Raw genomic sequence first — 22,687 nt, 5'->3', positions numbered from 1 at the left:
TCCTCTTCTTATGAGAGATAATACCACTACAGTCCCACTTTGTGTGTGTGTGTGTGTGCTGATTTGCATTTTCGCCCTCAGCCTGGTCTTTAAATGCTCCTCTGAGTCACCACATTTCCAGTCCGGCTACTAAATTTTCAACTTTGTAGTGTGTTGACTTTGTGCCTAAAGAGAGAAACTGAGGCCTCCTGTTCGGCTCGGCAGGGTTGTAGTGACGGACAGGTATTTAGATTTTCTTTGCTGTGACCATGCTGATCCCTGTCCAGGCTAATTAGGCTGCATGAGTTGGTCACCCACATGCTTATTGTTGGAGGAAACATTTGATTATGGAAATGCTGCGGGCTGTGGGGGGATTTAATACGAGTTACTAACAGCAGCCATGAATTTGTCATTCAGCCTGCAGCATCTCAATAATTTACCAGTGAAGGCTGCTGGGTACTTTTAGAAAGACTTTAAGCTGCGGGGGCCCAGGGGGAATATTAGGGGTAAATATGTGAGCTCATGCCCTCATCTGCACCAGGAAAAATCTGCTGAAGAAAACCATGAGAATTCAGCAGCCTCTTTCAGGGGGGGGCACAGCTGTCCCTCAGTGGAACTTACAGCTTTTCTGTGAGCTGGATGTTTGCACAGAGAAAAACAAAGCCAGTGCCACTCGGTGTGAGAAAGGTGAAATTCATGATTCATGAGAGGGAAAGACGAAGGCAGCTCACGACAAACTACTTTTCATATTTCTTATTTAATGTGATTTATGGGTACGTGTGCAGGCAAAATGGAGCCACGAAAGGGATGTGATGAAGTCGAGGTTACAGAATGAACGTACAGCCACCAGTCATGAATCTGGGTTTATTAAGCCAGGAGCAGCAAGCTAAGTGTGTTGATGGAGGGCTGCAGCAAACCCATTCCATGTTATAGTCTGCTGACCTGCCGTATCTGTTCAGCGCCGTCCCCAGAAGAAGTCCGGCTACCAAAAAACATGAAGCCATTTCTCAAACGGAGCCGCCGTCACTGAAGATGACTTGTTGTCACTTCAAATATCAGCTCTCATCCACGGAGGCCGTGATGCTCCATCACCCTGAGACTCCAACAATAGATGCACTTTCAACTCGATTTCCAGCAGCTAATACGTTACTTACGACTGTCATAATTTAATACCATACTGAGGTCATTAAACATACCAAATGTAACTGCATTAGTTCCCAAGGTCACTGTGCTCATTCATTTTCTATAACAGCTGAGCTCAGCGGCCAACAGAGCAGGTTCTTTACGCGGAGGAAAATGCACTGCATGTGACTCCAGGAAGTTTAAAAATCAACTCGAGACACATTAACACAAAGCTAACAACACGACAAACAGTGATTGCAATAACAATTCAGCAAATTCACGTCGAGCTGTCAGTATTATATTATTGGAATTATGATAATGTGTCTTCACATTTAATAGAAATCTGGTTTTTGACAACAGTAAGTGTAGATCGAGGGAGTTGTTCTAAAGAAACAGTTCTAAAGGCCGATTTATAACTTTCCGTCGACACACGTGAACGTGGACCAATACAGAGAAGGGAATTATGGGTATTCGTAGGTCGCAGAGGCTCCGTGTGCAAACCTCCAAAATCTTAACAACGCGCCGTGCGGAGATGTTTTTCAACCAAGCTGATTGGATAATGTCGGGAGGTGGGACCAACATGTGAACCAAAGAAGAACAAGAAGCTTAGCTGTGTAGATGTTCACTGATTTTATACAATATTGTATATGGTGTTTAATATATTGTATTGTTGTACTGCTGCTTTATTCACTCTTTAGTGTTTTCATTTAGTTTTCCTTGTTTTGAGATGTGTATTTCAACTTGTGACTTTTTGTTTGCTGAACGGTGTTTGCATGCTGGTTACTGGATGTCTTTGTGACAGCAGTGTGACGGTGCAGCGGGAGAGAAAGGAAAGAACTGTGTGACTTTGTGTTAGTTACATTTTTCTGTCTGACTGTAAAGCACACGGGACAAAAGTGCTAAGACCATTTACCAAAAGACAAAAGCAAGAAAAAAAGCGAAGCCCACAGCATTATTCAGGAGAGGCCGGCTCTGTTTTCCCTTTGTATATCACTGCTATCTGTCACTGTCCATTTTTAAGACGAACACAGAACACTGCTGCCTGCTGTCCAGAGAGTATTTGTCTCTCATGCAGGTGCAGGACACACTGGCTGTAGTCTTTGCAATGTGTTCAAGTTCCACTGTTGGACAAAGGTGACATGAGGTGACGCAACAACCAACTCTGTCTCTGCCCTTTGAGCCAAAGAACGAGCTAAAGAAGTTACAGTAGCTCCCTGATCATGTTGGATTTGAACTGACGGACGTTTGCTTGCTGTGGTCTTACTGCTCTCCACTGTCCTCTGCCACTGTTCTTCATGGAACCACAGGACTGATAATGTAATAATCCAGCAGGTTTGAGCTGGTTAAACAAAAAGGGAAATTTGTCCTAAAGAGACTCTGACACTGCTCAACTTGTGCTTTCATTTTGCACCAAGCGAGTGTTGTACATGTCTTAAGTGCTGTTGTCCACCTACAGTGGACATTTGGACAATGGGATTACTAGATTAATGTTTCATAATGACAGATCTTTCACACTCGTCACAATGACTAATTCAGGTTCATGCTGTGGAATAATCCACGCTGCACCTCATTATCTGCTTGTCACTTTGCTTCGTGCTGCCTGGGTTAATGTCAGTCCGCAGTGCAGGTTCGACGGCGTCCACCATACACACGGAGATGGATGCTGGTCACAGTTTAATTGTTTTTTTTTTAACCCTGGTCACCACAGCTCTGCAGCTGCTGCTCTGAGTCGCATGAGCTGAAGCAGCGTCGATCAGAAATGTGAAGAACAGGTCTGCAGTAGTTTTCTCTCTCACGACTGACATCATCTTCTCCTTCTCCTATTTTATCTCTCACTGATGTGTGTGTGTGTGTGTGTGTGTGTGTGTGTGTGTGGATGCACCACCTCACATCTTTGATGAGGAGGAGGGGGACAGTGAAGACAGGAGGTTTGAAGGAAGGTGGGGAACACAGACCGGGACCGAGAGTAACAAGGCGAGCAGCAAAGTAGAACAAGTGTGAAAAGACAGGAAGAGGATTAGATTAGAGAGAGAGGAGGAATGAAGAAGAGTGATAAGAAAATGTCTGCTTAATAGTTTCCCCGCTCTGTTTCTCTGCTGTGATGTTCTCCGCTGCCTCTACAATTTCACCCCCGCTGGCGTTAAAGTGTTTGTATTCAGCCCCCAGAGTGCTGGCTTTCTGCACGACTGCGCTGGTTTGACGTCCGCCCCAAAAAAAGGGAAACTGAGGAACACAACAGTTTGCAGCACTGCTGTTTTTAGTGCTTCCTCAAACTGTTGTGATGGACGGAGCTCATGAGGCTTGTTTCCTTCATCCTGATCCTGATCGTGTTCAATGTTTCCAATTTACACTGTCCACTGCATTTCATCAGACGCAGATACATGTACGGTTTGATTCGTGAGTCAGCTGCAGAGTTTGCTGGATGTTCCAGTGCAACCTTCCAAATTCAGGATATTAAGGTTTGAGTTTTGCATAGATTACTAAACAAAACCTGAGGATAATAATGGGAAGAACTATTAGGTATTAGCTTTATTTCAAAGGGAATTTCCTGTAACTGCAAAGTAAGAAAAACACTTCAGTTTGTCACAGTAGCTTCACTACTGTGAGAAATGGGACTAAAAACCGACAGTCATGTTTTCCCATATTTAGCAGAACCATGCTGTGTTTATTCTAAACCTGGTTTTATTCATCTCACTGTCCATGTTCCTATTGATGGATGTCAATGCATTTTTGTGTTGGTGTGGTTCTTTGTTTGGTTTCTTTCTTTGCAGCAGCGAGCAGCTTTATCAAGGCAAAGCCATTTTCCTCTGTGATTATCAAAGTTGTTTGAACCTCGAATGTTTCACCATAATTCCTACAAATTGGATCTGTCAAATATGAAAGATGAAGAAAATAGGTGTAGTACATTTTCCATCGGGTAAAGAATTAGTTTCACTCTCCGTCACCATAATAGTTTGTCATTAAACAGTAATTTTCCCGTGTCCCAAATCAATCACTTAGGTTTTCTGTGGAATATTTCCTAGAAATCAACAACTACGTACCAGCTAAATTCTAGGAAATTATCTGGAAACTAAGAAACAACTGAACATGACTTCTTCATCAAGGTTTTCTCAACCGTGACCACGTTTATGTGCAGTATAACTAAATTCCAAAACAGTAAAATATTATAATGCATTTTTTAGGAGCTTGTTGCACAGCAACCCCACCAATAAAATCTACCTCTATCAAATTCATACAAATACTTCATTATCACGTTGTTATCTTACAGAATTTGTCTAAACTGGTGTTGCAGCTACCTCAGATCAGTCTGTTATCTGTCTTTAGGGAACCGTGTCTACAGTAGCTGCAGGACTGGAGCAGGTCTTGAATGGTCGCACAGTTTCACAGCAGCGCGATAAAGTTTAACCTGAGCAAACCGAGCAGCAAAAGCATGTTTCTGTAGGTATTATCACCACAGAGATAAAATACTTTAGGCTCCAAGAAAAGATTAAAGTAAGGCAGAGAACAAATGTGCCGTGCTGGTGCAGAGCACTGCTCCATACAAACCACCATCAGCCCCAGAAGCAGCATTTTTTCTAAAGAGGAAGTGAAATGTCTCTTAGGCCTGAAGCCGGTTCGTCTGTTTTATATTTTATCTGCCGCATACAGTTGTGACTCTCTCTGAAAGTCTGTTTTCTTCAGCCTTGTCAATTCGGGATTTGCAAATACTACAGGTCTTTCCCAAAATCACATCTGGTCAGAGGCAGATGTGATCAACAAGCTGTGGCAGGACAGATTTAGCGGCACGGCCTTCAAATTTCTCAGCCTCTTCTCTCAGGTTTTAGTAGTTCAGATGTTCTTACTTTATCTAAACAGTCTTTGTGTTTCCTGCTTCTGGACAGTTACGCTGTGTCTGAGAGTCAGGGGAAGATGGAGGACATTAAATTATCTGCACACAAGTATTTTTTTAAAGAGCACTTATCTTCTAATGTGTCCTGAGGGAGGATGGCTGCTAGCTCCATACATGCCTGTGGCCACAACTTCCAGTTTCCCTCCTTTGCAGCTGATATGTGTGGTGTTGCTGTGCATGGAGGCTTTTTGGTCTCCACAGACCGGCTGTTATCATCCGAGTACAAAGGAGCTGTCAGCGGCGTTATCTTCATAGCCTGGCTCTTCCACAGGCTGCAGTTGGCTTCACATTACAGGGAACAAATTTCACCACACCGCAGCAATATATTCCAGAGTTATCTCATTGTGAAGCCCAGCCAGCTCTGTTCACAGGACCAAAACTGTGGTGTAGAGATGAAAGATGCATCTGAAAAGCCTCTAACTAGCTAAAGAAGTGCAGCATTTCCTCGTGATGATGTGAGGATTAATGGAAGAAGTCAGGATGGAAACTTTGTCACTGTTAACTCCAACCATCCATCTGCTTTTACAAAGGAGCAGCGGCTCCACTCTGGGTTGTGTGGCTGTACCTTCAGGTTGAGCCCGGCCATGCTGTGGGGGAAACCCCTTCTGTGTGGTCTACTTTTAGCTCATGACCATCACAGGGGCTGGTAGAGTGAGACATCGCTCTGCATCGTGGCTCAAACTGGGAAATAGTAAGATTTTACAATATTTGCTCCAGTACTTTAAAGATGAGCATGTGACCTGTTTGAAAAAGGTCCAGGGTTATGACCCGATTCACAGAAATGCTGTTTGATGCTATGACACTAGTCTCACACCACCACATGTGGTGAGTATTGGATTGATTTATTGCACATCTTATTTAAGCTGCAGGTTGTGCGTCTGTGTGTCTATTTAAAAAGACTAAATGTTCACTGTGTCGCTCATTTGCATAGAAACAGCAGTAGAAGCTCTTCCACTGACGGAATGTAGACTTTTCAATTTTATGATTCCCCGGTGTCCAATTCAGTGTTTCATTTTTAAAATAAATTAGATTCACAGGCTGCTTGGATGATGTGAATCTCCTGCGCCTTATTTTTTTCTTTTTTTATCTTTTGAATGACAGAACAAAATTGCATTTCATACCAAACAGTTTTTATTCCATGGAGACTTCTTGTTCTCGCTGTAATATATTCAAATTATTTACTTAGTGCTGCTGCTAAATTACTAGATATTTAATTTCACATGTCTCCTCCTGGAGCTGTTGGTACGAGTGATGATGCCTGCAGCACTGCATCCAAATCTGCATAATTCTGCCATCATGATCCAGAATAAATGTTTTGGGGGTTTCAGCAGTGTTTGAACTCAACCTCGCTCACAGGCCACATTCCTCAGCAGCTCGTTTGAGCTCAGGCTGCATTCATGGGATGAAGATGAAGACGTGTTAAAGGCTGATGTACATTTGTGTTGTTTTTAGAACTTTCTTTCTTTATGCATGAGCAGGTTTTTGGGTCAAACTACAGGTAGATGTTGTGCAGATTAGTAAAAGTAACATGGAAGTTTTCTGCTGGTTTTCTCTGGATGTTTAACTTGTGTGGCTCAAAGCTCTGAAGTGCACGAACTTTCTGTTCACAGCTCTTTGTTGGGGTGATGGATGGAGCTTGTCGGTGTTCGGGGTCCCCAGCGTAAAACGCTAAAGAAGTGGACAGTGCAGGCGAATGAGCCATTATCTGACTCACTTTCTCTGGTGTCACTGGCGATTAAATCTGTTTGATAGTGTGAAGGTCTCCACCCTCCAGAGATTAGGGGCTTAGGTATTTACTGCTGTCAAACTCTGTCACGCCAGCACAATGAATTAGCATTAGCCAGAGGGTGAGAGAGTGATAGATGTCCAGGAGGCATTTGACTGAAATAAAAAGATCCGTAAGCAAATACAGAGCTTTCCCATCCTCTCTGGGCAGGTTTTCTGTTCCCTTTATTTTATTGTTACCTGAGGCTAAAGAGTTTTACCTTTGACCAATTAGTGTCCAGTAATTCTGCACCATTGCATCGTGAGGTTTCCTCTGCTGTTGACCTGGAGGCTTGAAATGTCCATGTTATGGTTTTGTGACTAAAAGAGAGAAGAGGTGCCTTTGTTTTCGGGAGAGGAATGTGCCGTACTTTAATACTCAGGACACTATCTGTCCTCCACAGTCCTGCAGATACTAAACATTTAACTGTGTGTTTGTGCTCCGCTGTTCTCGCTGTCAGGGACGTCCACGTCCTAAAAGCCGATTCTATGCTGCACAAAGAGAAAAAAACCACAGCGTGCTGGTTTTTCAACTCGTGTGTTACCTCTGTGCTGTCACCACACATTATCTCCACGGGGATTACAGCACTCAGCAACAGAGAGCCGCCTCTCTCATGTCACCTCCTCACTCTGCTGTAATTCACCTGCTTTTCACACTGAGGGCTCCCCCACCACCCACAGCAACAAGTGTCTGTCAGGCCGAGGCCTGCGGGGAGAGAGATTAGCTGCAGAGGACCACAGAGCTGCAGGCTTTCTGCTGATTTTCACGTAGCTGCGTGGTATTTAAAGCAGTGAGATATGTAAATATGTAAGAAGAAGAGAGAGTGTGCAAACAAAATGGAGGCTCTTTATACCATCAACGTCCTGCAACAGTGCTTAAATGTATTTGTGTAGTTGTGCACCTATTTTTCCTGGCTGTTATTAGAGGATTCACAGGAAATGACGGGTGTGTACTTGTCATTAGTACAATTAATCACTCAGTTTCTCTGTTATCATGCTAATTAGTCATCAGCACTTTCTAAACAAGCAGTTCTAGGGAATAAGTCTTGGGTAGTTTTCCTACACCTACACACTCATTCACTCATTAACATTAACACATCATTAGTCAACAGACTTTAAACAAATGAGACTTTCAGCAGTATAATTATAGCAAGTTAGCACAGCTCAGCTAGTGAAAGGATATTAATGGTCAATTAGTTAAATGACGCATTTTTATTACTGGTGGAATCGGCCTAATTGACGCGTTAAAGGTTAAAATGTGACACAATAAGTGAAGAGTTGTTCCTCTTTACAGAGATGATGAAGCTGCAGTGAGAAGCAGATGACGCACAGTGATGCTGACAGAGGAGTGAAAGCTGAAGTCTGTGTAACGACGTGGTCTGTGGGCTGCGATCGGGCTGCAGCGTGAATTGTTGTTGGGTGGTGGGGAACAGCGTCTATATGATGTAGGCAGTGTAGGTTTAGTTTACAGTTTGGAGCTCGGAGGAAATCTAGGAATATTTACTGAGCTGATGTTCATGGATCTGTGTGTGTGTGTGTGTGTGTGTGTTTCTTCCACTGTGAGGTACAATTACACCATGAAGACCATAAAACAAATTCATTCATTTCCACCTTTTACAATTTATTTTCTCTGTAAATGTGAGTAGCAGTTACTGCTGTGACTTATGTTTTTCCTTTACGAGTATCAGTGGAGAATCTTCCTGTTAATCGTTGCAGTCTGTGTATGATATGATGCTTTTATTGCTGCCAATTGTCCACGAACAGTTAAAGTGTTTGAAACATGTCAGCACTGATTCTTCTGTGTCCAGCCTGTAATGAGGATGCCGTCCGTCTCGACAACACCCTCGTTTATCCGTTGAGGCAGAATAGCAACATTCATTCAAGCGACTGGACATTATTAGTGTGTTCATTTCTCTAATGTGGAGCCATTACAGCTAAAAGAGCTGTTTCTGCTGAGGATCATTAAAGCTGCTTCTCAGCGATCTGCTCAACTCACACACTCACAAACCGATTTTTGTCATAAATGTCCTTCTCGGGGATGAGAGGACAGCATCCTTTGCTCTCACCAAGGAACGTGAATGAAGTCTAAAGCTTTGGTCCTGAAAAGTGTGGCTAATTTCTACATACTGAGCTTCCACCTCACAGCATCTGTGAGCTCCCGACCTGCTGCTTTCAACAACAAACAGTTTTGCACTCGGGCTGAGAGATGTGGAATAATCCATGTCCTGCTGCTCTGATATTATGATTTCCTCAGCGTGAGATTAACTGTCTGAACCACTCAACTGTGTTTTTCACTCTTCACAATAGTTGGGACGCTTCTTTCCAGCTACTTTTATGATACTGAACCAAAGAAATGTGGAAACTCCTGCTAAGAAAGCAGACGTTTCTCTACCAATCTACTGTTGTGAGCTGTTTCCCACCAACTAAGAGTCGGGAGTGGAACGTCTGTTTTTCCTGATCTGACTTTAAACCTGCAACTCGGTGGTGACACTTCACTTCTCTTTAGCTTCTCACTGGTACAAATCTGCTCTAAGTGTTGTATCATTCAGCATAAGTGAGCAAATACCTACATGTTGCCTCAATATACGACGTTTTGAAGTTGTGTCTGCATAAAAAGATTTGTGGGAACATTGTGAGAAGTCCACAACAGCAGAAATGGCTGAAATGCAGCTTCTTAAAACTCTTCTTTAATCCAACTCATGATGAAGGTTTTTGTATTTATTATAATGTATTAGTTGTATTTTGATTATCAGCAGATCAATTGTTATTGTTATTATTTAAGTTCATGCATCCAAAAACATCTGAACTTGTTGACTGGCATTTTTGACGTTTGCGCAGTTAAAACAACAGAACTAGCAGATTGGGATATTTTACAGGGTTTATTTTAACTCCATTAAGAAGAGAACTGGTTTGTCCTGCTGTTGGTTATTTGTTGTCTACACATGAGCTACAAGACCTTGTTACCCATCCACCATCCACTTGTTAAGGGCTGCAGGGGCTGGAGCCCACCACAGCTGTCATAGCGAGAGAGGTGGACTCCACCCTGGACAGGTCTCCAGTCTTTGTCAGGGCCAACACAGACAGACAACCATTCAATTTCACAACTACAGTCCTCAATTGACCTAACATGCGTTTGGACTGTGAGCGAGGACACAGGGAGAACACGCAAACAGCTGTGCTGCTCAGCTTGTTAAAATTCTCATGAATTACAGTGCATGTGTCTCCTACATCAGGATACTATTTGGCATGAACCATGCAGTTTACTTCCATTACAAATGCAGCAGGAACAAACTTCATAGTCCGTTAATTTAAGATTTCACCAGCATAAAATTGTGGGACTGACAAGAGACAAGTGTGGTTGCACAGCGGCTGAGATATTCTGGCAGTTTGTTCCTGGTTAAGAGGACGGTTCATAAAGCATTTAATTGAATTTATAAAATAAATGATCAAACTAGAGTCAAATCTGACTTCCTTCGACCTTGAACTGGACCCACAGTGGAACCAGCTGTAGGATCCCATGTCCAGTCCAAACTGAGGCTCAAGCTCTAGAACAGCTGGTCCAAGAAACCCGAACTGCAACTGAAGAGCTTCTTTCATTGGATCAGCCTCCTTCTTTCCGACAAACAGGTTAAACCTCAAACTTTACTCTGAACCCTGACGAGTAAACTCGACAGTCTGCCTGATTAATCATGTCTCTTCTTTGCTTGATGCCCAGGCTGAACTCTGTTAGATCTTCTAACAATATTTTTTTAATGAATTCCGTCTTTTTTAAATGCTGGTATAATGCTGGATTATCTGTGAAGGGCAAGATCAACCTAAACAGTGCTGGTAAAGTCTGCTCCAAGATTATAGCTGTGGAAAATACTAAACAATATAATTACTTCTTATTAACACAGTAAAATATGTTAACGTGTTTGAGTCACATGACGTATGTAAACGTGTCTGTTTTTCTGCTTTGTTACTGCTTTGCAGACATGTGTGACAGCGCGCTGGTGTCCACTCTGCCTCCGTCCTCCTTCCGGAGCTCGTCCCAGCTGTCCAGCAGCCACGCACCGGGCTTCGCCAGACTCAACCGGAGAGAAGGTGAGGAAGGGTGTGTTAGCTAAGCTGGAAACACAGGATACACAATCAGACTTTAGGAGCCTGCAGCCGTGGAGCTCAGTGCAGGAAAGACTTTGTTTAAGCTGCAAACAAGAAACCGAACAAACAGGGAAGTTTTAGGTGGATTCACAGAGACTTAACTCAGCAGTGACTAGTTTATCAGAAGACAGAGCATCAGAATAACCTCTGAGACAAAACCAACTGAAAGTGAGAAGTAGGATGAGTTGCTTTGTCCTGCCTTTATTCTCTATAGGGGCTGTTTGTTTTTGATGGATAAATGATGAGTTTGTTTGTCCAGAGTTAAAACCCAGCAGGGAGCTGGATGCTGATGTGAGGCTGTAATAAAATGAAGATCGTGGCTTGTTGTGGAGCTTCCTGCAGGGAACGGACGCGAGCACTTTATCCGGACATCAAAGCCGACGATCAGCTGGGAGGGTGAGAGAAGTTTAATCTGGATCTGAACATTTTTCACCACCTGGGGAAACTAAAGAAAGCTGAGCCTGCAGAGCGCAGCAGATCTCTGCTCAGTTTGTTTGATGGTCTAAAGCCCCCACCCCACCCTACCCCACCCCCTCTGCTGTCAATGCCGCTTCATCTCTTGGTCTCTCATCAACTGCGGGGCCAAGTCCAACCAAACATGTCAAAGCGATGGAGGATTTTCAGTCACTTTGTATAAGGAACATTATCAAATGATGGTAAAACAGCTGAAGGAGAAACAACTGAATTTCTTTGGGTTTTTATTTGATGACTCTTTCATTGAAACCTCTGTGCGAGAGCATGTGCGAGCAAATTTAAAAAATCCTTATTTAGACATTTACAAGCCACTTTGTGTCAGTTAAGTTTCCCGTCGAGCCTTACGGCCTAATTACGATCTCCACTTTCAGTCATGCTTTCACTCAGCTGCACGTTCCTGTCTTCATCCTTTGGTTACACACATGCTCTGTTAGAGAAACCAGATTAGAAACCGGCTTCCCCGTTTACACGACGCTTAAAAAGATCCGCTTTCCTGAGAAAGACGACTGTACCCCGCTATGGTTTTGTCCCAGGCCAGTCTGGAATCAGCACCTGGTTCCTCTGACAAAACATCAAGGGGATATTTCTATTGGATTCTGATGAAATTTGAAACCTAAATTCAATTGCCAGAAATCAAAAGCTGTTGTTAGGATTTAAGCAAACTAAACCGCAGTCATATGCCCTCAACGCGTCACCAATTTGTAATTTAATTTAGAGTAAGAATCTTCATTAGTCATCATTGAGCACACAAGCACGTTACAATGAAATCGTTTCTGTGTATTTAACCCGTCCCTGGGGGCAGCAGAGGGCAGTCACTCAAACTGGTTTCTAGACTGTGAATTGCTCCTGCAGACTTCTGCATCCAAGCCTGATGCTCTGCCAGGCCACTTTAGTGTGTTCACTTCTTTCTTCTTTGACCTGTCTGGGTCGTTTAATAACCCAGACAACCTCTGTAGTGTCTGTTGTTAGCAACAAGTGGCCTGTTTTAGGACACGAAAAGCTGAAAAAACATGAGTGGGGTTAGAATGAATGAAGTTTTTGTTGTAGAATAAAATGTGAAAATCTTTAACTTATTCCAGGTATTTGACCAAAAGCCCATTTAAAACAAAAGCTGTTGATTTTTAGGATTTTGGACTCGATCCTACGACACTGTACTGGAGGTAAACACGGATTAGGTCAGATTACATTGTCTTTCAAGAATGTCATATTAGTCTGTGGGAGAACTGAAGGAGTAACCGCTCTGCAACTGAAACCTGGTGCATCGAAAAATTAAAGATAAAATATATAAAAATAAATGACTCAATCAGAAAATACCTGGTGCAGGTTCAGTAACATACAGTATATTTGCATGATAATTCAGTTGGGTTTGTGCTTTGTCAGCACATTACAGTCACGCTACAGCTGCTGCAGGAGCAGCCTCCCTCTCTATTTATTTACCCACCACATGAACAAAGACGGGACCAGCAGCTGCACTGCAGCTTCACAACAGACTTGTATTTTTGGCTCCTTTCAACCATTGGATTTGGTGCTGTGAGTGTCAGCATGTGGAGAAGGACGATGCACACATTCACATGTGCAGCAGCTGTGATGGTTCCATGACGTTTTAGCGAGCTAAGGTTTGCTAATTGACTCTAAAAACAAGGATGATGTCATTATTTTTGCAGAAATTGACAAAATAACATTTTGGAGGATTCACATAGATTTAATGGATAATCAAAGGCCACTGAGTGTTGGAAAAACAGCTGGATGAGGTGTTAGGATTTATCCCGTGTGGGAAGTCTAAAAATGGTCACACTCAAGACGAGGTTCAGTCATTAGGCTCTGGTCAAGTTTCCCCAAACCTGAACGGAAACCCACTGGAAAGTCGTTCAGTCTGGATGAAAGTAGCACCACTTTCCATCGTCTGCATTTCAGTGCTCAGTGAAAACGGAAAATAAGAAGATGTTTTCTTTTAAATGCAGCTCTGCCAGAGGGAAACAGCAGCCAAAGGGAAACAGCAGCCTCTTTTAACCGATTTTCTCTGTAGACACGTCAGACTTTACCCTGATCAAAGTGATCACAAAGGAGGTCTTTGAGTCTGACACCATAAGTGGATAAAAAGGCCGGATAGTCTATTGATCGGTGATGGATGGTCTTTTAGCAAATACAGCCCCAATTCCAAAAAAAGTCAGGAAGATGTGAACATCTTCAATCCATCATCAACCCGAACTGTCTGTCAACATGTGGGAAGTGAGGAGACCAGTTGCTGGAGTTTTAGTAGAGGAGTGTTGCCTCATTCTTGTCTGATGCAGGATTTTAGCTGCTTTCTCCAGCTCCACTCTGCCGTCATCTGAATTGTCCCTGTCCATCATGTCTTTCCATACAGTCTCTCTTCTGTTGTAGTGTAATCATTTTCCCTCTGTTTGCAGACACTTTCATTTTCGTTGGTTAGAATTTAGTCACGTCTGTCTCTTGCCAAATACTAATAGCCGTCTGCAAACTTTATTTTTGGGGCTGCACACACAGTTTTGCACAGAACAACGACTGTGGATTTTAGGCTCATAACTTGTATTAAAAAGGCTTTAGGAAGCAGTTTGTCCGTGGCCAATGTGAACAGCATGACAGACCAGTTTCAGCTCTTCTGACTGTGGTTTAAGACACATTGGGAAAATATTCAACCTGTCCTTCAAAGCCCTGCAACCATCTGAAGGCAGCAGGACACAAATGTTGATAAAGATACTGCAGTCGTCCGTGAACCACGAGGCCGGTGGTTTCTGATCCTACACACATACTGTACATTAGACTGGTTCCTGTGTGTCACTGACTCCATTTTAAGCCTTTTCCAGCCTTTTTTTGTTGCTGCTTTAACTACAGGAGCCAAGTTAAGAGGTGATACGGCCTCACTCATTAGATTCGAGCCCTCTGTGTTTAAACATTGTGTTTCCTGCTCTAAGTGGAGCTGACGTGGGTCAGTGACACCTCTGCAGTTATGCTGTAATAATTATCAAGCCACAGTCATTGTTTTTCCAATGAATGATGTCTGAATGTAGAATCACATGTAAACTTTAATAAACTTTGATCATTCTTATGTGCAGTTCTGCTGTTACACGTTTCCCTGTGGACTGTCTTTGTCTTTGTAAACCAAGATTCCCTGGATAGCAGAACAGCCTTTGTTCCCACAGCTCTATGATATATTCTTAAAAAAATCAAGTCTCATTCTTGAAGTTATTTAAATGTTGTCAGAAAACATTTGGAATATTGGGATGAAAATCTCCAATCTTAGATAAGAAAAATCTTATCAAATCATCCTCATATAAAGTGTTTTGACTGTTTTGAATCGGCCTGTGCTGACATTTACAAAATGGAAATCTTCCTGTTTCTCCTGCAGTGTTCTCCAGCCTGCTGCTGCTGTCGGAGCTGCACTGAGCCAATTAGCTTCCTGTTGGACTCCGTGTTCGACTGACATGTTATCAGGCTGCTGAAATTACCCTGCAGAGTTCGTATTCTCATGCAAATGACCAGGGCTCATTCTGGATCTGGCACTTAGAACAGGCTGTGTGTTACAAGTCCTTCCAGCTGCCTTTCTGTCGCTTCACGCTGCCTGTCTCTCTGTCCTCCTCCCTGTCTGCCTCTCTAATTGTCTTTATTTCTGCTCTTTGTCTCTCTGTCTACCCGTCCTACCTTCTGTCTGATGGAATATCAGCACAGATTGATGAAGTGAGTCCGAAGCGCCCAGGTCATCCAGGCCGTGTCTCCTAGTATTTCACATTTATAAAAGTCATCATTAAAGTCATTATCTAGATACGCACTTGCATAATGCATATTTAATTCCACTATAATGCAAATATTCAGTGATTTCGTCCACACTTTGGGGAGGTTTGCATTTTTAAAGCTGTAATCAGAGTTCTGGCAGAAGAGATTCACACTTGACTCATCTACCTAACACTGGCCCCACACTAAGGATAATTAGGCCCATTTTCAGTCTGTTCCAGATGTTTTATACTTAGCTCACAGCAGCCTCATTTGAGAATAACTGTAAAATACATTTTGCAGCTCGCACAGCAAAATGTAGAAACCATGTTGTTTCCGTCTTCTCAGCCTTGACATGTGCTTTGTCTGTTTTTTGTCCTTCATCATGAAATAATAAAAAGTACTTTGCACCTGAATCATTTTAAGTGGTATCATCGCAAGTTAGTGCACGGAGTTAATGGGACGACTATTTATATAGCGTTTAAATCCCAGAGACTGACTTAAGGTGGAAAAACGCTCCTTTGAAGGCACATATGAACATATGATCTGTGCAGAGACCAGTGTTTCTTACTAAGGAAAACATTATGTACTGCAGAGTTACCAAAGCCTGATGATGAAACCCTCTGCTGTCAAGCTGTGGCCTTCATAAATACCAGGAGTGGGGTTCGAACCCACGAGGGCATTCACCCATTGGATCTTAAGTCCAACGCCTTAACCACTCGGCCATCCTGGTTATGTGTTTTGTTGCAGTAATACTGACTGTTGAGATCTAATTTAGACAAAAAGTGGTGTCCTCTGGTGTCTGAAAATGATGAATAAACTGTCACAATAACAGGACACATTCCTACATGCTAAAAAAAGTCCCTGTGCTCCACTGAAAGCAAGAAAAACCAACAATAGATCCAAGAACTATGAGCAACTTAATGTGTGTTTGCTGGACGGTGTCAAACACTTTACATAAGACAACACGTGTCACTGTTGATCCGGCTTGTCCACATTTCCACTGTGTCCTGATTCATTAGACAACAGCGAGCGTTTGGCTCAGAGCACAGATGTCCCTCTCCAACCTTCAGCAACCTCGACTTTTCTCAGTGGCTCTTTAGATCCAGCAGCTCCACGAGAGAAAACGTGGGACATGTCTTTGATTTAAAGTGACAGCTGTGACAAAAAGCCATCGGGTCACCTCAAATATTCGTTCCAGTATGAGGACGGACACAGTGAATCCTCTAATCGCTTTCCTCATGAGTAAAGCTGCTCTGCTGTCAGCGAGAACGTTCCGTAAGTGTTTATTAGCTTTGGCCTTTAGCTCTTTTAAGATCAGGCTGCAGCAGCCACTGGACCGACACTGATTCATTGTCACCGCTGAGCCTTTCTCCTCAGCCTGAGGCCGTTTGGAATGTTAATAAAAGCTCTTTCAACTGTTGCCCTTCTGAACTTCCACAACCCTCAGCTCTGGTTCAACATGTAATTCAGGTCTTTGGACACACAGGTCTCACAAAGTGGTACCAGGAATCCATTCAGGTAAGTTTTAGAAAACTGTGTGTCAACAGAGACAAAATGGAATGATTGTTCAGTGAGCCAACAGTACCAGGAGTGGGGTTCAAACCCACGAGTGCGTACACACATTAGATCTGAAGTCCAGTAACTTAACCAGTCGGCCATCCTGGTTATTAGTACACTGTGTGTTGATATATAAATTGTCACATTCTTGCGTCTGTTTGTGGTCGTCTGGTGTTGGTTTTGCTCGTGTGTAGGATGCGTCCTGAGACCTTTATAGTAAGACAGTGTTATGTTGACATCCTGGTTGCTGGCGTTACCAGATCAAACTCGTCCGAGATCACAGGTTATGGTTGTGGAACTCTGTCTGATCCGTGTTAAGAACATGAAAAACTGACTTTTTGTCTTTAAATATAAAAAGACTTGTAGTTGTTGTAATTTGGCTTCAGCGTCTTCATTATTTCTTACTAACACTTTGCAGCTTTTACATGCAAAACCTGACGGACTGCGGCTGCTGGGGAAAAAAGAAAAGTGCATCTCTTTCTGAAAGTCAAGTGGCATTTAAGCTGCTTTTAGTTTGTTCATGTGACGCCTCCTGGCACAGGCTCAGTGTGTTTGTGTGTGTGCTCAGTGGGACGGTGGTCAGCAGCTTCCTCCTTCAGAATCCATCCATCTGGTGTTTGAGCTCTGCGCCGTTGTTTTGGCCCGACAAAGCATTTTCACACACACACAAACTGCCCACTGCTTCAGTGTGGGAAGTGTTTTATTGTGCCATTTGATCAACACTGTTAGATTTTTGGAGCATTTGTAAATATTATTTTTCCAAATGGCCCGGACAGATTTGTTAGACAAAACTCTGAATAATTGCATTAAAGTGATATTTCGAATTGTCTCTGGTCTTGTTATTAGTCATTTGATCTATTTAAAGAGAAGGAAAAAGGAAAACGTAGTTCCTCTGCTGTTTGGTTTGATCTTTGTTGTGTTATTTAAATATTTCGTTGAATCAAAATTCAAAAGTAATATTTTTATGTTTGATTACTTTTGATCTTTTCAAAAGTAATTGCAGGTTCTGCTCTTTAGTTTTTTGAAAGTAAGAGTAAAAGTACGATATTTGCCTTTTGAAGTTGACATGATTCTGTGATGACTTGTTTTCAGTATTTCTTTCATTTGTCACTTCAGATATTTACGTATGTGATATTTTTGAATCCACTGTCAAATCAGGATGTCAGACATTGTCATATTCGGACCTCTTTTGGAATTTTAGTGAATATTTTGGTGACTATAAAGCCAGAAATGTCCATTAGTTGGTTTGTTGACAGTGCATGAACAGGTGGACTATGTTGTCTTGGTTTGTAAGCAGTTTTTTTTTTTTTATTGCATTTTTTCAATTCACGTAAAAAATGTCCATATTACATAAAGTGTGTTCTTTATGAAAATAGGAAACATGTGGCTTAAATTCTTCAGGAATGTTGCCAATTTTTTTTCTTCCCCATTTAACTTAAACTTGGGTGAGAAGATGTTCGATCTGCCTCCAGTTGTAGAGTTAGACTTCATCTCAAGGTGAAACTTCATCATCATCATCATCATCACACAGAAAGAAAACTAACGCGTTTTCTCCTCCGGTCTCTGCAGGGGCTGGAGGTTGGTCCCCTCTCACCTCGGACAGGTATCAATGGTTGGAGGTGGACCTGGGTGAGCGGACCACCATTACTGCCGTCGCTACCCAAGGCCGCTACGGCAGCTCTGATTGGCTGACGTCCTACCTGCTGATGTTCAGCGACACGGGACACAACTGGAAACAGTACAGACGCGAGGACAGTATAGGGGTGAGTCCAGACTGCATCAGTATCATGTTAAAGGCCTCTAGCTGTGGTGCAGCTTTCTTCTTTGCTCATGTATGATCTCTTCTCATGAAGTGATGTAATGTTCTGCTGACTGTGCAAACATTAAAACTGGTACTGGAGGCTGCTGAGTGGCACCGTGCTGTTTCTCTCAGCAATACTACCTGCACTGTCTTTGCACAGTGTTTTACCGTCACTGCTAGAAGCTAAACAACAGTCAACCTGTGACCTTAATAATTACCAGGAGTGGGGTTCGAACCCACGAGGGCATTCACCCATTGGATCTTAAGTCCAACGCCTTAACCACTCGGCCATCCTGGTTATGTTTCTGTTTGCTTTAGCATTGAGTAATTTGCACGAAAACTGGTATATTGTCACATTCTCAGTGAAATGTCATAATAACAGGACATTGACTCCAACTCTTTGCTTTGATGATCGGCTCAGTTGAGAGACCAAGAGCTAAAAACAAATTACTTTCATCATTTAACGTCCCTGTGGTCCATTGAAAACAAGGAGAACTAATAATAGTTCCAAGATCTACAAAAAGTTCCTCCGCTCTGCAAGCGCCTGATCAAACTTTCCCGAATAAACTAAGTTTGAAAACATGAGCAGCATGAGTCTGTTTGCTGGACAGTGTCAAACACTTTAAACAAGACAACAAGTGTTGATCCGGTGCCGGTTCTCTCAGCAATACTATCTGCACTGTCTTGTGAATGGTTGTCTCTTTGTGTTGGAGCCCTGTCCAGGGTGGACCCAGCCTCACACCCAGTGACAGCTGGGACTGGGTCCAGCGTGGGACTCAGAGAACAGTCAGACACTTCGTGCAACATGTTAGTTTCCCCTGGTCTGTGGTGACAGAGCTGTACAGAGGAGCTTGTGACTGTTTCTTCTCGCAGCTTAAAGAAACATCTTGTGTTTCTGAACTTGTGCATGTTCAGCTTCAGAGAGGCAATAGAGGAGGAAGCTGGTGGATCCACCACATCCTCTTTCAGCTTACATCATAACATAGCTTAGTCGGCTAAAGACCACAGGATGCAAAATGCTGTTTTTTCTTTTCTTCCTTCTCTCTTAGTTCGTCCTCTTGGTTTCTCTCGTTTCCTCAGAAGCCTGTGGCTGCTTGGAAATGTAGCATCCATCTTGTTAAATTGTCTCTCTCCTGTTTTTGTGGTTTGTGTCCTCGGCTGACGATGAGAACAAGTGGTGCTCTTTTTTTTTTTTTTGTCTTGTCTGTCTTGACTGTTTTCAAATATTCTCCCTCTCTCTATTTTCTCTTATCTCTCTCTTCCCCTCTTTCCTCTCCCAGTGCTCATCCCCCTTCATGTGGTCCTCCCTCAGATGCTCTCGACTGCATCTCTGTCCTTTCTGTCTCACTCTTCACTTTGCTGCAAGTGATGCCAGTCAGTCAGCTTGTCTTTAGACCAGAAAAATATAATGATGGCAGCCATTGGAGAGTCAAATAATAAAAAAAGAGACAGCATTTCTTTTCTCGTCATCTGAGCAACACACCTGCAGACTGACTGACTGTTTAGAGCTTTTAAAAGCATTGGAGTCTATTTTTGCACAGACAATGAAGCAGCGTGAACTGTCTCAATAGCCGTTTCGTTGTCTGCAACTAGTGGATTTTTTATTGGCGTTAGCACTGAGTCCAGCAGCCTTTGTGCCCTCTGACATATGAAGTCAGAGGCCACGTGAACTTTATAGCAGCTGAAAAGTTGTGTAGGCCTATTATTTCACACAGGAAGGAATTGGACTGATAAGCAGAGTCAGTAATTGGTGCAGGCGCTGTTCGTATCTCGTCCTGCTGACCGGGCTGCCAGGAACACAGTGAAACCTTCCAGATGATCAAAAATGCAGCAGCACATCTCATTTTCAGGACACACATCACACTAGTGTTCAGTTCTCTGCACTGACTCCCACCTACAGAGAGGTCAACTAAGATGGCATCTGCCCACCTGAACTCTCTCATTCAGGTCTACAATTCCTCCCACCCACTGGACTCTGCTAATGAATGACGTCACTACACCAAACATCCCAGACAAAGCTCTTCAGCTCAGTGATCCAACAACAGGGGAATGAGCTTCTGAATTCTGCACACTCAGCACCCTCACTCCTAATATTCAAAACACTTCCACTTCTTCTTACATACTGAAATCTATCTGTTTTTTCACGAAACATAAACGCTTCTTCTTGTAGCACTTTGTCTTGATGTTTTCTGCTTGACTGAGAGTTTTGCTGCAGGCCCTAACAGGCCCATTAGGCTTAGAACAAGGGAGCCCAAGAGCAAGAATCCAAATTTTTCCATCTTCTGCGGAAGGTTAGATCAATTACGTGTTTTTTTTTAATCAAACCCTTTTCATTCTCACAACTATTATAGTGTCTTTTTCTTTGATTTGTTCCTATGTCTTTCCTGCGTTTTTTCTTTCTTGGGTTTGATGTATTTTATTTGTCCTTTCTTACAGTGAAGCACATTTTAAAAAGAGTTGTGCTTTGACGAGTGTCTTCAATTGTGATGGAGGTTTGTCTGATTGGCTTCCAGTGAGGCTTTAAAAAGAGATAAAAGCCGACAGACAACCACTGAAACATCTGCTGAGTTAGAGCCGACGAAATCACAAAGACACACATTAAAAAGTCATCATTCATCAGTTTTTCTCTTTTCGTTTCAGCCAAACACAATGTCGCTCTTCATCACACCAGCAGATCCAAGTGCACTCTCTTATGACTACACAGGCATTACTAAGTTAATGACGTGTTTAAGTTTTCATTCAGCGGTGGGTGAGCCAGTTAACCTGCACGTCAACTTCAAGGGAGGGATGTAATTAGGATTGATGGCCAGATGGGAGACTTGGACAGAGATGAAGAGAGCCGTCCACCGGGCATTGAGCCCAGAGTCACAAAGAAACAGATGATCTCCTCACTGTTCCAAATCAGCCTCCCAATTCTGCAGAAACATTTGAGTCTAAAGACTGAGCAGAAGCTGTGAGAGGCCCATCTGATTCAGCCCCATCATAAAGAAGTGTTCGTATCTGCTGTTGGATGCAGCAGCCACCTAAGCTAATTTAGAGAAAGACCAAAGTTTCCCTTTATAAAGATGTGTTTTATGTCATGTGTAGTCATGTATGTTTGTGAGGTTTCACCTTTTCCTTTGTGTGTGTGTGTGTGTGTGTGTGTGTGTGTGTGTGCAGGCTTTTCCAGGGAACAGTAATGCAGACAGTGTGGTTCAATACAAGCTGCAGCAGCCAGTGATCGCTCGCCTACTCCGCCTCACTCCTCTGGACTGGAACCCCAACGGCAGGATCGGCCTGCGACTGGAGACCTACGGGTGTCCTTACAGTAAGTCGGGTTGCAGCAGTACACTGGTATCACAGTATAGGAGCTGATGGTTATTATACCGTGGACGTTGGTTTATCTAAGTGAAGAATCTCAACTGTGGGGGCCTGTCAGGGGGATTCGAGTCCACGGTCTTCTGCATCCCAACCCAATGCTCTACAGCTGAGCCACCAGACCCCCCCCCCACTAGCAATGTGGGATTACTTAGATATACCAGAAATATACATGGACTTGTCCACATTGCTAAATAGCACAGAAGGTAGCTGCCACATTCACTCACCAGCATCCCTTTATGTATCTCTGCCACTTTTAACGTTAGTCCCAAACCAAAATACACATTTAAAATGAGTTGTCTGTTCCTTCAGACAATGAGAGGCACATCAGTTCCTGTCCTGCCGCACACTAATGTCAATAAAAGTAACTTTTGTTCGGTATACGTTAGCTCCAACCTAACATTTTCTGCTCAGTTGTGCTCACTTTGTAAAAGAAGAAAATCTCTTAACAGTGGTGGCACAGTAACTCCACAGATGTTTTGGTGGTGTAATTACAGAGCAACACAGACACATCAGTATAAATGTGAACATTGACCTGTGTAGATTCAGTGCTGGACCAAAAATCAAGCTTTACAGAAAACTGTGTCAGATCCGCAAACCTTTACAGGTGGATCTCATTGAAGTTAACAATCTCTCTCTGTGTTTGTTTCAGTAATTTGAACAGCTTGTGGACATATTTGTCCTTTTATTTTGCGCCTGCAGCATTAGGAGCTGAACAATTTGGGTGGGACTCATTGGGAGTGGGGCGGCAGCAAATGGCCTCCTCTAGATCCACCCATGACACACACCTGCCGTGACAGGTGAGTGTGTGAATCACAGAGGAAAGACAGGATCAGTAGGGCTGCGCTTTGCTCAAATAGGCAACTATTGTA

The 22,687-nt window shown here is 43.0% G+C and overlaps 1 protein-coding gene and 2 non-coding genes across 6 annotated transcripts in view; 1 reads left to right on the top strand and 2 right to left on the bottom strand.

Annotated features, from left to right (window-relative positions):
* The window catches only part of LOC137098397 (contactin-associated protein-like 4), a 106,542-nt gene that overhangs the window by 10,350 nt on the left and 73,505 nt on the right, over positions 1–22,687 (top strand). For all 4 annotated transcript variants that reach the window (XR_010910608.1, XR_010910607.1, XM_067474613.1 and 1 more), the window contains exons 2-4: positions 10,727–10,837; positions 18,227–18,420; positions 21,618–21,765. Coding sequence is in view for 2 of the 4 variants with exons in the window: in XM_067474613.1 (XP_067330714.1) it covers positions 10,727–10,837; positions 18,227–18,420; positions 21,618–21,765 (453 nt within the window). In the remaining 2 variants the exon portion in view is untranslated. The remainder of the gene's footprint in view (positions 1–10,726; positions 10,838–18,226; positions 18,421–21,617; positions 21,766–22,687) is intronic.
* On the bottom strand, positions 15,748–15,830 carry trnal-uaa (transfer RNA leucine (anticodon UAA)). The gene has a single exon. It is a non-coding gene; the product is annotated as a tRNA-Leu (tRNA).
* Positions 18,674–18,756, bottom strand: trnal-uaa (transfer RNA leucine (anticodon UAA)). The gene has a single exon. It is a non-coding gene; the product is annotated as a tRNA-Leu (tRNA).

Source organism: Channa argus, chromosome 14 (assembly GCF_033026475.1).
Source record: "Channa argus isolate prfri chromosome 14, Channa argus male v1.0, whole genome shotgun sequence".
NCBI lineage: Eukaryota > Metazoa > Chordata > Actinopteri > Anabantiformes > Channidae > Channa > Channa argus.
The sequence above is the reverse complement of the archived record's forward strand: the minus strand, read 5'-3'. Positions and strand labels throughout refer to the sequence as shown.